Here is a 13,434-nt window from a genome sequence, read left to right as displayed (position 1 = left end):
CCAGGCAGGCAAAGCTGTACTTACAGAATCCTCTGGAAGAGACTCCACCCCTGTGCTGTACAACCCTCTTTTCAGGAGCTGGGTGGCACATGGTCTGTCAGTAATGGCTGCTGGCTGATACCTTTCATTGTGCCCACAGTCCCCAGCACGTGCTGGGCTGGAGTTTGGTGCAGGTCCCATGCCCTGACCCCCCTGGCAGTGGCTGAAAGCAATGTCACCCCTCCTCTTCCCCTCCATCACTGCCCAGCATGACTTGGGATGTGCTTCTTGATGACGCTTTCCTGGGAGACCTGCAGCTCCTGTACCATGGGGCTGGGAGGGCGGGGAAGGCCTGTGTGCCCTTGTGCTCATCCCGGTGTGGATGGGGATGGTGGTAGGGTCATGCTGAGCTGGGGAGAACAGCCCATGTCAGCACTGCCTTCCTCTCCAGGCTGCTGCTTCCATTTCCTTGCCATGGCAGAGCTGGCTGCAGCGTGACTGCCCATGTCCCTGTCACTGGAGGGATCACTGTGCTGGCTGCCATGGCTGTCTTACCTTGAGGCCAGTGCTGCCACACAGCCATGGCATGGATAGCTAACCTGGCACAGCTCTGGGAGAGCTGGGAGATTGTGTGCCTTTAAACTCCTTCGAGCCACTACTGGCCTGGCACATCCCCAGAGCCACGGGCAGCTGGAGGCGAGGATGACACTGGGATGCTGGCATCCTGTTCCACTCAGGGTTGTTTGATGGAGAGTGGCAACTCACTCCACCCTTCTTCCTATCCCAGTGGTTTTAAGGCTTCATTTGAAATGTCCTGGCCCTGGCTGGAGGCAGAACAAAGCCCTGAGCCAAGTGTGCTGCCAGGAACCTCAGGAAATCTCCCCCCATCCATTTTTCTCTCTGGCATGCACTACTCCCACTTGCGCTTCCCGAGCATGCTTGGATGGAACAGACAAACAGGAAGGGTGGATGTGGATAAGGGTTGTTTATTCATTGAGCAACTCCTTAAAAAAAGAGAAAACCCAAACATTTTTGGTAACAAATGTTAAATCTTTTCCGGATGAGGTGTGTAGCCAGGAAAAGAGAGCAGGTTCCACCTCTCACCCCAGGGAGGACACACTGCTGGGCAGTGCTAGGGTCCAGAGCCCCTCTGTGCCCAGCCACGCTGCGAGGAGCAGCCTTTCTCTGTCCCCATGTCCCCTCAGCCACAAGCTACACCACCCTGAAACACAGTATTTACAAACCACAGAGTCCCACATCACAACACTCCCTGTGCCCAACACATGGACCCGGAGCTTTAAAGGGCAGAAATAAAACCATCAAGCATCCAATCCAGACAGAAAGAAGACTCCAAAGAAACACCAAGGTTTGCACGGCAATAAAAAGATAGCCCTTCTAAAGGAGGTCAATAAATAGGAGAACTAGAAAAAATCAATTGCTTTTAAGTTCAGCACATAAAGCCCAGTTCCACCCCCAGTGGGTGAGGAGGGAGTGAGGGCTAAGGGAATGCACAGAGGAATGTGGCTCTCTCCCCATCAGCATGGGTTTCTCTGCCCTGGGGCTTCTCATATCCACAAAGCTGTCCCTTGAGAGACAGATGCTACTGGCCAAAACCAGTCCCATGGTTGCACACCAGCAGATAAACCAGGGGCATGGCAGGGGGACACAGCTGTGGGAGGAGTGAGGGGTGTTGGGGTGGGAGAAGCCAGGGAGCTTCTCAGAAGCCGCTCACCCCAGCCAACCCCCTGGAAGGAAAACCAGTTTCTCCTGAGACATCTCAATTCTACAGCGAGTGTTTAAATAGCTTGAAGAAGTGCAAAAATCAGCTCAGAGATGTGAGCAGGGTGTCCTCAGGAGCACCCAACTTCATGGAGGGGTGGGACCCTGCACCATCAGCCTGGCACAGCTGCATCCTCCGACGCTGCTCCATGGCCATGGCAGAGTGATGCTCCAGCCTTCCTGCCACGCAGAAAACTCCCTATTTCTTGACCCCCCCACCTCTCTTCACCTCCCAGTTGGATCCCCGAGAGTCAAAAACCTCTGAGCATCTGCCCAAGGGCTCTTCAGCAGCCACCACATTTGCATTCATGTGAGAAGGAAATACCTCTTACAATACAGATATTCAATATATATTTGAAGTCAGTTGAGGCTGAGCCAGCCATCGCCTCCACTAACGCCAGACCAGGGCGTGAGCCAGTGCCTGCTTCCTAAGGTCTCGGCCCTGAGGTGCCCCAGCTCAGTCTCCTGGAGATTCTGAGGAGTGACTGCCTGTGTCCTTGCCATCCCTCAGAGAAGAAAAAGGGGACCCCTGCCACAGTCCCTCCACACCAGCTCACGGGGATGATGTGGGCTCCCTGCTTTCAGGCTTGTCGCTTTTGGAGGACTTTGGCTTCAGCAAGATGAACCTGTTGAGGAGGTCGGTGTCCGAGCTGGCCTGGGCGCCTGCATACGCCTCCCCTGGGGACAAAATAGGGTGGGCTCACCTGGTGGGGAAAGCTCTGGGGGTTGGAGGAGCAGCATCTCCTTGGGGTGGGGTGCAGAGACTCACCAGCATAGCTGGAGGACTCGGCCATGTTCTGGGAGCCAGTGATGTGGTGCCAGTAGGCGCTGCGGGGCAGCATGGTCGTGGGGGTGCAGGGGTAGGAGAAGTGCTCAGTGCCCTTGTTCAGCAGCTGCAGTGGATGGTGGGGGAGGAGGGTGACACAGGGCCCCCAGAGTCTCCCCCAGCTGTGTCCCCCCTCAGCATGGGCTGGAGCTCACCCTGACGTTCTTCTCCATCTCCAGCAGGACCTTCTTGTGCTGCTCAGCAATGGCCAATGTGGCGCTGTGCACACGCTGGTAGATCTGCTCACCCTCCTGCGTCTGGAAGGTGTAGAGACCTTCTCCTGCATCACACATCCTGTAGGGACAGGGCACAGCACGTCACCAAGGTCTTCAGGCCAAGGGATGATAAACGAAACCCACCCCAGATGGCAGCTGGTGCAGCTTCCCATACTGTTACAGCTGTGCCTATGTCCTGCCCCCTTCACGGTGTTGATCTGGGACCAGAACCAGCTCCAGGCCCTGCCTGCCATGGGCACACTGTACAGGCCATGGCCATCACCCCAGCCTCAGGCCTGCCCTGTGGTGATGCCAGCAGCGCCACAAGCTGGATGAAGGTACACAGCCATGATCCCTGTCCTGGCAAGGGTGACATCTCACCGTCCAGCCTCGAAGGTGAAGCGGGTGGCGTCGCGGCCGTAGCGGCGCAGGGAGCAGAGGGGCCAGGAGACCAGCTTCACCCGCGGGTTGTGCGTGTCCCAGAGGTAGATGTTTTCGTGGGTGATCTGCAGCTTGCACTCGCCATAAACGTCCAGGTTGGGGCAGGGGAGGAGGAACACGTTGAACCGGTCTGGAGAGGGGAAAAAAATAGAAAATAAAAGAATCTGCTGGGGGTGCAGCGAGGCGGAGCCCCGGGCGAGCACCCGCCGCCGCGCTCACCCGTCTGCTCGCACTGCACGCCGGGCGCCAGCAGGTCGGGCTCCCCCAGGCTGATGTCGTTCAGGCGGGCGCCCAGGCACTCCACCGACAGCGTCTTGTACCACTCCTCCGCCTCCAGCTCTGCAAGGCACCACGGCAGCCCCTGGGCGACCCTGGCCACGCTGGGGTGCCCCACCCAGCACCCCCAGCCCGGCTGCCCTGGGCGCTGCCCCGTACCTGAGTCGCAGGTGAAGGTCCGGGCGGAGTCGTCGGTAAAAACGATGGCCACCGCCTGTCTCTTGGTCTCCTTGGGCAGCCGCGTGATGCACTTGACATTGCTGATCTCGGTGACCTGCAGAGGAGTTGGAGGGTCACCGAGGGCTGATCCCAGACCGTGTTCCCAGCTGCTCCCAGACCCTGACACCTGTAGCACCCAGACCCAGCTGCATCCCCCTCCAGAGCGCATGGGGTGGCAGCCACCCGGCGAGTTTAGGCAAGGAAGGACCTGCTCTGGCACAGGTCCCCAAGCAGCGGGCAGCACCCCAGCACCCCTCCAGCACCCCCCCTCACCTTGGGGCACCCCCGCAGGCACGCCGACTTCTCATCCGGGTATTTCTCCAGGCGCTGGGGCCCTTTGCTGGAGGATTTGCGGAAGACCAGCCAGCACCGGCGGTAGATCTGCCGGACAGAGAGCGCGGCGGCGGCTTGGTGCAAGTGGGCGTCCCCGGCCCCCTGTCCCCACCGCATCCCCCGTCCCCATCCCCAGGACCCGTGCCTGGTTCGGCTGACCCTGCTGGCCTGGGGACAGGAGGGGATGCTGGGGATAGGGGTTTGCCGGGGCTGCCATCATCTGCCCCCGCCAGTGCTAATTACAGAGCTTAATTAATGAACACAGACAAAGCTCCCAAGGGGACCGCTGTTCTGGCATTTCCCAGTCCCCCCTTCTACATTCCCTGCCTCTGAGGGTGGTGGGGGCACCGTCCCCAGGCATGTGTCTCCCCCCCCTCCACGAGCCCGCTCCCTCTTTGTTCTCCCTAATTAGCATGAAATTACCCAGCATGCTCGTTGCTGCCGACTCCAAACCATGGAGATGGGCGACCAAACCCCCTGACCCCCCCACCTATGGGTGCTGCACTCCCACACCACCCTAATTTGCACCCAGCAGGTCCAACCCCTCCCGGTATGGGGCATCCCCCGTGCCAAATTGTGTTTGCAGGGAAACTGAGGCACGGGGGAAAGGGAAGGCTCACAGACATCCCCCAAACCCTTGGTGACCTGGGACAGGTGAAGGGGTGTTCCTCGGTGCAGGAGCTGGACCCCTGGGGCTGGTGGGTGATTTGGGCACCAACAAGTGGCCTGTCCCTGCCATCCCCCACTCCTCTGCCTCCACAGCCCTCAAAAGGCTGCATATTCAACCCCAAAATTTGGGGTGCCAGGATGGCGCAAGAGGGACCTGTCCACGTCACCTCACTGGGAAACCAGCACCCCAAACCCATGGGTATTTCCCCCCACATCTCCCCATTCCCCAAGATCCCCACTCACCCCCAGCTTCTTGCTCTTCATCCTCACATAGCCCTGCTTGATGATGTCGTTAAAATTGGTCGCCATGGCGATGGCTCGATAGGGTAGGGGATCTTTTGGGAGGGGGGGGCTGCCTTCACCTTCGCCCCCCCCTCTCCATCCTTTTCCTCCGTACCCCTCCTGTCTCACCACCGGCCCAGCTTGGTGCTAGCAGTGTCCCCCATGCTGGCTGGAAAAGAGAAATGACAGATCGACGGGTGACATCTTCCTCGTCCTCCTCCCCCTCCTCCTTGTCGTCCTCCTCCTCCTCCTTCCCCTCCTCCTCCTCCTCTTCCTCCTCCCTTCGCTGCCTGAACCATCCGAGTGGAACAGTCCGGTGTTAACCCGTGCCAGCACGGTGGAGCCAGGGTGGCACAGACAAGTGGTCAGTCCCCTGCCGCCAGCTCCAACATGTGTCCGAGGGGACACCCACACCAGACCTCGCCCACAGGTCTCCATCACCTCTCGCACTCCCCTCCTTCCTCCCAGGCTGCTCGCTTGGGCAGCAACATGGCCCCGGTGGCAGGGACGCTTGGCTTCAGTGGTGACGGCCAGGCCAGTTCTGCTGTGGGCTGTTCCGGCCGGCACCGGGTGCCAGAGGGACCCCGGCTTCCAGCCTCGCACCCCCTGCTGTAACCCAGCCTCTCTCCAGCCCCACCATGAGCTCGGGCTCGCTCAGCCTGGTCCCTGCTGCCTCCCCCAGCCCCGATCGGTGGGACCAGCTGGGGACCAGGTTCCTTTCCCAGATGGAGAAGTCCCAGGCAGAAGGCAGTAACCCAGGAAACAGAACAGCACCCTTCCCGGGGATGCTCCTCCATGTCAGCGACACCCTGGTCCCCAAAGCCCAGCGCCCAGGGGAATCCGACTGGGACAGCATCTTGGGGACCTCCCGCTGTCTCGAGAGAGGCCGGGGACAGCGCTCCCTCTGAGGGGAATATCCTCCCCATTCCCCCATCCCCATCACCCCACGCACGTGAATACCACAAGGGAACTCAGAGATGCTGGGGGGCACCTCCGGCCCCCTATCCCCGACCTGCCACTCCCACACCGGACGCCCCCCGACCCCTCATCACCCATCACTCCCAGGTCTCCCCACCGGGACGTCTCTCCGGGCGTCGTCACCTCCCGGCCGTTCACCCCCGTCAGCCCAAACCTCGGGCAAGCCCCGTCCGGTGTCACCCCCTCCGCGGGTCCCCGTTCCCCCGCCTTACCCGGCCTCCCGGTGCGAGCGGACCCGCCGGAGCCTCCGCGTCCTGCGAGCCCCGGAGCCGCTGGGCCCCGCCCGACCCCGCCCCGCCCGGCCCCGCCCCGGTGCCCCCCCTCCACCCCCGGGCCGCCCTGGAAAGAGGTTTCCATCATTAGGCTTCAGAGTGAACGCCCCGCAGCGACTGACGGGCGGCGGCAGCAGCTTCTCGTCTGTCCCCAGCTCAGGTGTCACCTCATCCCCGCTCTGTGCCCCCCAAACTGGTTTCCAAGCCTCTGACTAAAACTGCCCCCAGGCACCCCCACCCCCGCGGCCTCACTTGTTGGGCCATAAAAATATGAATAATCGCTGGAAATAAGAGGGCATTAAAAAACCCCATGAGCAGCAAAGAGCTGCGCTTTTAGCCAATCAATTAAAAGGCAGAGTGAGGGGATTAGCTCACCGAAATATTAATTTTTAATAAGGTTGTGTCTGAGCGCCTCCAAAGCCCCCAAGGCCCTGTGCTGGGGGGCTGGGCTGAAAGGGCTGTGCTGGGGTGATCAGCAGCCGCAGGTGAGCACCTCTGCACCTCCCCAGGGTGAGCACCTCTGGGTGAACACCTTTCACAGCACAGACCCAGGGACAGGCTTTACCCCCACACGGGGCTGGTCTCCAGGCATGGGGACAGCGATGCCAGTGGGTGACATCCAGGCCATGCATGGCTGGTGAAGAAATGCCCATTCTCCCCGATGTGTCCCCTCCCCACCCTCACTCCTTTGGGGAACAGACCAGCAGCTCACACCACCATCAGAGCCTGGGCCCATCTGGGCTCTGTATTTATAATAAAAAATCATATACAAATACATACATATATATAATATATATAAAAAGAAGTGGGCAGTTTGTGGCTGCCAGGCTTGGTGCCTCTCTGCCCGCGCCTCCTCGTCCTGGGCTGCTCAGTGATGCTGGCTTTGGTGGCCACACCAGTGTTCCAGGAGATGCCTGTGGCGAAGGGGCATCCAGTACTGTCCAGGAGGCAGTGGGATTTGGAGCACCCCTGGGCAAATTTCTCCCCACCGCTCCGTGCCTCAGTTTCCCCATCTATACAAGGATCACCGCACAGCTGGGCCCTGTGGCGACAGGCACTTGAATGCAGAGGACTGATGTGGGACATCCTGCGGTGGTGGCACTGGCCCTGGGCTCTAGGGCACCTGTATCTGCAGGTCCTCATCCTCGTCGGGGTCACTGGTGCCGTCCCCAGCGTCGTCGGGGCCGAAGCGGGCGCTGCGCATCTTGCCGAAAAGCGGGGCACTCTGCTGCCGCCGCAGCCTGCGAGGGACAGCTGCTGGGGTGGGGGTGGCAGCATGGCCCTGGGAGGGCCCTGAAGCTGAGCCCACTCCCCTGCACCCCTACAGCATGACTGCACCCCAGAGAGATTCCTTCCTGCAGCCCTCACCAAGCTCTGAGCGCAGGATGAGCCCCCGCAGCCTGGGACCAACACTCCAGCATGGAACTGGGGAGCTGTGGAAGGTGCTCGGCACAAGTGGGGCACACGCTAAACCCCTCCATGGCTGGACATCACTGTGCTGGGCAGCACAGACCCAGACAGGACTACAAGAAGGTAGATGTCATCCCCTGAAACTGAGGAACCCCCAAAAAACCCTGGAATCCCCATTCCCAGGAACATGTGGTGGTTTTAGCTCTTTACTTGCCCTTGCGTGAAAATTTATGAATCAAACTTGAAGTCCGAAGGCCCAGGATCCAGTGAGATCCAACCAGTGCACTACACTTTACTGGAAAGCATGCATTATTTAGGGCTGAGCACACAGGGAGTCGGGGGTGGGGTTGCAATAAATCCTCCATTATGCTTCCATGATTTAATGCAGATGTCCCAATAAAATAAAGGATGATTACAAACACCCCCCCCAGCGCCTCCTGGAGCCATGGCATCGATCCCACAGCCATTTCAGCTCTTTACTGCTGGAGAGGCAAAGCAGGGCCAGGGAAAATTTTAAGGGCAAGAAAACTCAGCTCCCACCTCCCCAAACTTGTGTGGGATGCTAGGAGCCTGCCCTGGCCATGGGTACCAGTGGGTGCAACCCTAAGCAGCACAAAACTGGGCTGGTCTCTGGGCAGCCTTGTGCTGGTTTAACTGGGAGGTGAATGCCACCCAGCTCAAAGTGGGGTGAAGACTGCTCAGAGGACGGCTGTGCTCCTTTTGAGGATGTCAGAGGCACTTTGGCCGTGCTTAGCCCAGGATTCAACCAGGCGGATGCTGGTTGAGGGATGGTGACAAGGAGAACATCATCCCATCCTTGCTGGTCCCTAGGTGGCTCACCCAGCCCCTGCTCACCGTGACTGCAGGTGCTCCAGCTGCACCTGGAAGCTCTCGCTCTGCTCCGTCTGCTCATCCAGCGACCGCTGCAGCTTCCGCGTCTGGTTGTGGGCCTCATCCAGCTGTGGGATGGGATGGGATGGGATGGGATGGGATGGGATGGGATGGGATGGGATGGGATGGGATGGGATGGGATGGGATGGGATGGGATGGGATGGGATGGGATGGGATGGGATGGGTGGTGCTGTTGGCAGCTGTGTAGGGAGCAGAACAGCTCCCTGACCCTCTCCACCAGCATGAGCTTTCCCACCTCATCCTCGGCTTGGGCCAGCTCCTTCTTCAGCTCCTCCACCCTCAGGCGCAGCTTCTTCACCTCTCCCTCGTGCTGCTCCACGCGGCGATTGGCATGGGCCAGCTCGGCCATCTTCTCCTGGTACTGCTTCTTCAGCTTGGTGTGGATGTGCTTCAGGTCGGCCAGCTCCTGTGGTGGGCATGGGGAGGGAGCTGAGCATGGGACAGCCACCCCCACCACTGGGTGCCCCCTCCTCCCTCCCCAGGGACCTCTCCCATTACCCCACCCCATCACCCAGGAGCTGATGGAGCAAGAATGGGGTCACCACCATCCCTCGAAGGGTGGTGGCAAAATTAGGGCTTGAGGGAGTCCTTGGGGAGGCTGAGCCCCACAACAGAGTCACCCAGGGATGTGGTGGTGGGGGACAGCACCACCGCTATGGCACCTTGTTCTTCTCGAAGAGCTCAGCCTGGATGGTTTTGAGGTCAGTGTCCAGGGCACTGGCCGTCTGGCGCCGCTTGCGAGCCAGCACCTCCTCCAGGTCCTCGATCTGCGCCCGCAGCTTCTTGTTCTCCCGCTCCAGGTTGAGCTTCTCCGTCTCCAGCCGCTCCCGCCGGCCCCACTCAGCCGCGTTCTCTGCCTGCAGCCGCTCCATCTGGGACAGGGCAAGGGGTGGCTGGGGGCAGCAGGACCCCCCTCACCGCTCCCTTTGCCCCCCACGCTGGGCTTTGGCCTCACCTCTGCACGCAGTTCAGCCAGTTTCTTGTCCATGCTGGAGCGAGCACCCAGCTCATCCTCCAGGTCCTCAGAGATGCGCCCCAGCTCATCCTGATGAATCTCCTTCAGGATGTTGAGCTGTGGGGGGACATGGCACCAAAGGGGGCTGTGAACACCCACCTTCCACCTGAGCCCTGCCCACACCCATCCACCCAACCTCTACAGAGAGTCCCACTGCATCAGTAGCACTGATGAATGGATGAATGAATGAATGAAGACCCTTAACAAGCGGCCTGGAGTTGGGGAAGTGGCTGTGGGCCACCATGTCCATCAGGATGTGCCATCCTGTGAGGGACAGGCTGTGCCTTGGGGCAGCTCTGTTCCCCAAGCACCTCACTCACCTGCTTCATCACCTCCTGCTTGTTCTTGTTGAGCTCCTCATACTTGATCTTCCACTGGCTGAGCTCACCCTCCAGCTTCTCGATGTTCTTGCTGAGTGCCAGCTTGTCCCTGGGGAGAGGCAATGATAGTGACAGACTGCAGGACCCCACGGGACATGCCATCCCAGTGGGGACCAGGCTGCTATCAGCTGGCACCCTGCAAGGATGATGCTCCAAGCACTCACTCCCGCTCCTTGAGCAGCACTTTTTGGGACTCATCCAGCCTCAGCTTCAGGGCGGTGACTTTGGTGGCATCCTCCTCCACGACACTGACGTCCTCCCAGAGCAGGCGGCTTCGTTCCTGGCGGCTGAAGGAGGCCCGGGGGCCCCGCTGCTCCCAGCTCTCATCCTGCTTGCTTGTCAAGATGTTTTCCATCAGCTCCAGCTCCTGTGGCACCGTGGGTGGCCCAGCACAGGGGACAGGGTGAGAGGGCTTCCCAGCCCCTACAGCACCCAGTCCTCACCCCCTAACCAAGAGCACCTCTCCCTCCATTCCCCAGGGATCCTCTAAGGCTGATGAAATGGACTTGCCCTCCCAGGGGAGCTCCCATACATCACCACACTCTGCTGCCAGCTCTCTGCCATGCTGGAAATTTGGTATAAAAAAATTTAGAACCAATTTATGACACTGATCTCACCCAGATCTGCCACATGTGTGACAGTCCACCAGGCACTCTGACCACACTGTAAATGAGCTGCAGGGGTTTCCAGAGGACAGGATGTCCCTGGGGGCCAAGTGTGGAGCCCGTGGGGGATGCTCACATTAGTCTCCGATTTGTCACTTGGCAGCTGTGCTGTCAGGTGGACTGAAGTGTCACAGCATGGCACCCCAAGCAGCGACTTCTGTCCTGTGACAGAGCCAACAGCAGCAGAGCAGGGATGGCTGGAGCAGCTGGGAGCATTCCTGAGTTTGCCCTGGTGCCTCCTCCTTCCTCCTCCTTCCTTCAGCAGAAACCCCTGCCAGAAGCCTGTATGGACACCCTGACAGTCAAGCTGTGGCTGGGAGATGCCACCAGCACTGCCAATGCCACCATCCCCTCTACTGGCACAGTGATTTTTGCCTAGTGACTCCAAAGGGAAAGCCCCAGGAAAGGGACTGGTGCCAGTGCCAATGTGATCTCACTGCGTGAGGCTATGATGGCTCTGGATCTCCTCATGACACTGCTCTGAGGAATCTGATCCCCTCCAATGCTGTTCCAAGAGGGACCTGACTGCCCTGCACTGCTTCAAGAGGGGTCTGCCCTTCCTATGCTGCTCCTAGAGGGGTCTGAGCCCAAAATCCTGCTTGGAGGGGTCTAACACCCCCCATACTAATCCAAGAGGGATCTGATCACCCTGTACTGCTCTGAAGGGGTATGGCCCTCCCAATCCTGCCCCAAGAACAGTCCCTCCACACTGCCCATCTTTACAGGACAGGCAGTGGTGGTTTGGGGGTGGACATGGGTAGCAGACAAGGATGAGGAGCTCCCCCGTTCCCCTGCCAGCCCTGCTCGCCCGGGGCAGCCCCGCACCCCCACCTTGGCTTTTTGGGGCACCTCAGCCCCCACATCCCGCACAGGCTCTTGCTCAGGGCCGGCGTCCCCCTCCGCTCCGTCAGCGGGTGGGCTGCCGGCGCTGGCCGGTGGCGGTGGCCGCGGCAGGCGCTCGTCCGGGCGGTCGCGGTCGCGGCGGAGGGTGGCCAGCTCCTTGGTGAGGGCCTCCAGCCGGTGCCGCAGCTGCCGCACCTCCTCCCGCGCCCGGTTGCGCTCGGCTCGCACCTTGCTCCACTTCTCACGCCAGTTGGCCGTGCAGTCCGACCACCACCGCATCGTCTTCTCCATCTGCGCCGCCCGCGCCCGCGCCTCCTCCAGCTCCCGCAGCCGCAGCTCCTCCCGCCCTTCCCAGTCCCCTTCCAGCAACGCCGGCGGGGGCCCGGGCGAGGGTGTCCCGCTGGGGGGAGACGGGGAGGGCTCGGGGGCCAGGAGGGCCAGGAGAGAGCCCCCGGGCAGCGGCGGGGAGCCGGCCAGGCGCGAGGCCCCGCTTTGGCTCATGGTGGGGCTCCCCTAGGGCATGGCCCTCTCCGTCCTGCACCCAGGGACCTGCGGGAGACAGAAGGGGTCAGCTGGGGACCACGGTAGGTGCTGGAGGGAAGGGGGGCAGGGGCATGGTCCCTGGTTTTGGGGAGCGGCACACTGAGTGACCAGATCCCTGGGATGGATCCCGGCCAGGTCCCCAGTGAGGACTCTGGCAATGTCCCCAGCCAGGTTCCCAGGAGGCAGCCGAGTGATGGCCCAGGTCAGATGCCCAGTGAAGACACCAGTGAGGGTCCTCAATTAGGACCACAACTCAGAGCCCAGCCATCGGGATCTGGTCTCAGCTCGGCTCTGCAGGCACTTCTGCCAGCGCACCACAACGAAGGGAAAACATCTACATGTTATTGGCATGATGTCATCTGCATCATGTCATCTGATGACATCATCCAAGACCATCCCCGGTGCTGGAGCCGGGGTACTCTGCAGCACCCCAGCAGCTCCATCGAGGGTTACAGCCCGGATCCAGCGCCAGCAAAGCAGGAACAGCTCCGGAAGGAGAGCCGGAGCTGCTGGATTGGCGTGGCGTGGCAGCAGGACGCTTGTTCAGGCAGCTGGATGTGCTCTCCGATGATGCCCCAACAAAGGGCCGGTGCTGAGTGTCTCCATCCCGGCATGGACTTCACATCCACAGTCATAGATCTCACATCCCGTCCTGGATCTCACATCCCGGTGCGGCCAGGCAGGCAAACCGCCCCAGGAAACCTCAATGGGAGGCTGCTGTGCGTCCTAATGGGATAAGTACAGGGTCCAGCCGCGGCTGGCCGCAGCCCCGGCAGGTTTTTGGGACGGTGCAGCCCAGACCTGCTACCAAATCCGGCTGGGCTGGGAGAGCCAGTGCAGGAGCAGCGGGAGCAGAGGCCGATGGCAGTTCTGGGATTTGCATGGGGGAAAGAACGAATTTTTCTGGTGATATTTGCTGAAATGGTGAAGTTTTGCTGAAACTCAGCGGCAAGCCCAGGCCCGTGCTCTCTGGGCTGCTCCTGGAGGAATCCCAGGCGTTGCCAGGACGCGGCACAGGCAGCGCCCACGGGAGCACAGACGGTGCACAGGCACCCACGCAAAACCCACGGGAATACATGCAGAGAACCGGGAACCGTGCAGCGCCCGCGGCGAGCACGCGTGGAGCCCTGGAACACCCACGGGGAGCGCGTGTGGAGCACGAGCATCCATGGGACACCCGCGGGAAGCACGCGTGGCTCACGGACACCCCCGGGAAGCACGCGTGGGTCACCGGCAAGGCCGGATCGCGCCCCCTCCCCGCGGGATCCCGGCGGGGGCGGCCCCATCCGCCCCCCGCGCCCCCGCATTGGCGCCGGGCTCTGTCGCTCACCCGCCGCGGCCCGGGCGGGGGGGGCCCCGCATTCCTCCGCTCCGGCGGAATTCCTCCCGGTCCGCCC

The 13,434-nt window shown here is 61.0% G+C and overlaps 2 protein-coding genes across 8 annotated transcripts; both read right to left on the bottom strand.

The window, feature by feature from the left end:
- Positions 1 to 949: 949 nt before the first annotated feature.
- On the bottom strand, positions 950 to 6,264 carry DOK4 (docking protein 4). Of its 4 annotated transcripts, none has more exons than XM_088062225.1 (9): positions 6,210 to 6,264; positions 4,981 to 5,188; positions 4,009 to 4,116; positions 3,676 to 3,790; positions 3,460 to 3,579; positions 3,181 to 3,370; positions 2,740 to 2,878; positions 2,463 to 2,651; positions 950 to 2,384 (listed from the first exon to the last, which is right to left on the bottom strand). In XM_088062225.1, the coding sequence occupies exons 2-9, from the start codon at positions 5,044 to 5,046 to the stop codon at positions 2,340 to 2,342; spliced, it is 972 nt and encodes a 323-aa protein (XP_087918351.1). In that variant the 5' UTR covers positions 5,047 to 5,188; positions 6,210 to 6,264; the 3' UTR covers positions 950 to 2,339. The 4 variants fall into 4 exon arrangements, with proteins under 4 accessions (XP_087918351.1, XP_005528266.1, XP_087918349.1 ...); XM_005528209.3 differs by having other exon boundaries at positions 950 to 2,436; positions 2,528 to 2,651; positions 6,210 to 6,256; XM_088062223.1 differs by lacking the exon at positions 6,210 to 6,264 and adding an exon at positions 6,095 to 6,138 and having other exon boundaries at positions 950 to 2,436; positions 2,528 to 2,651.
- Positions 6,265 to 7,004: 740 nt separating this feature from the next.
- CCDC102A (coiled-coil domain containing 102A) lies at positions 7,005 to 13,206 on the bottom strand. Of its 4 annotated transcripts, XM_088062454.1 has the most exons (10): positions 11,483 to 13,206; positions 10,151 to 10,353; positions 9,927 to 10,035; positions 9,547 to 9,663; positions 9,254 to 9,463; positions 8,827 to 8,997; positions 8,535 to 8,638; positions 7,638 to 7,792; positions 7,393 to 7,510; positions 7,005 to 7,311 (listed from the first exon to the last, which is right to left on the bottom strand). In XM_088062454.1, the coding sequence occupies exons 1-10, from the start codon at positions 11,993 to 11,995 to the stop codon at positions 7,032 to 7,034; spliced, it is 1,980 nt and encodes a 659-aa protein (XP_087918580.1). In that variant the 5' UTR covers positions 11,996 to 13,206; the 3' UTR covers positions 7,005 to 7,031. The 4 variants fall into 4 exon arrangements, with proteins under 4 accessions (XP_087918580.1, XP_087918579.1, XP_005528265.3 ...); XM_088062453.1 differs by having other exon boundaries at positions 7,005 to 7,510; XM_005528208.3 differs by lacking the exon at positions 7,638 to 7,792 and having other exon boundaries at positions 7,181 to 7,311.
- Between the last annotated feature and the right edge of the window lie 228 nt (positions 13,207 to 13,434).

This window comes from Pseudopodoces humilis, chromosome 14 (genome assembly GCF_049639895.1).
Source record: "Pseudopodoces humilis isolate 2021_Gansu_Grassland_sample_001 chromosome 14, ASM4963989v1, whole genome shotgun sequence".
In the NCBI taxonomy this organism is placed as follows: Eukaryota; Metazoa; Chordata; class Aves; order Passeriformes; family Paridae; genus Pseudopodoces; species Pseudopodoces humilis.
Note: the sequence above shows the minus strand (reverse complement) of the source record. Positions and strands in the feature narration are given on the sequence as shown.

Coding starts and splice junctions, on each gene's coding strand:
- DOK4 (XM_005528209.3), bottom strand. CDS start 5,046: ATGGCGACCAATTTTAACGACATCATCAAGCAGGGCTATGTGAGGATG. Junction 3,580..3,675: donor GACCTTCACCTGCGACTCAG/GTACGGGGCAGC, acceptor GGTGCCTTGCAG/AGCTGGAGGCGGAGGAGTGG. Junction 2,652..2,739: donor AGATGGAGAAGAACGTCAGG/GTGAGCTCCAGC, acceptor CATCCACTGCAG/CTGCTGAACAAGGGCACTGA.
- CCDC102A (XM_088062453.1), bottom strand. CDS start 11,995: ATGAGCCAAAGCGGGGCCTCGCGCCTGGCCGGCTCCCCGCCGCTGCCC. Junction 10,354..11,482: donor AGGTGCCCCAAAAAGCCAAG/GTGGGGGTGCGG, acceptor ACGGTGCCACAG/GAGCTGGAGCTGATGGAAAA. Junction 9,464..9,546: donor TGGCTGAACTGCGTGCAGAG/GTGAGGCCAAAG, acceptor GCCCTGTCCCAG/ATGGAGCGGCTGCAGGCAGA.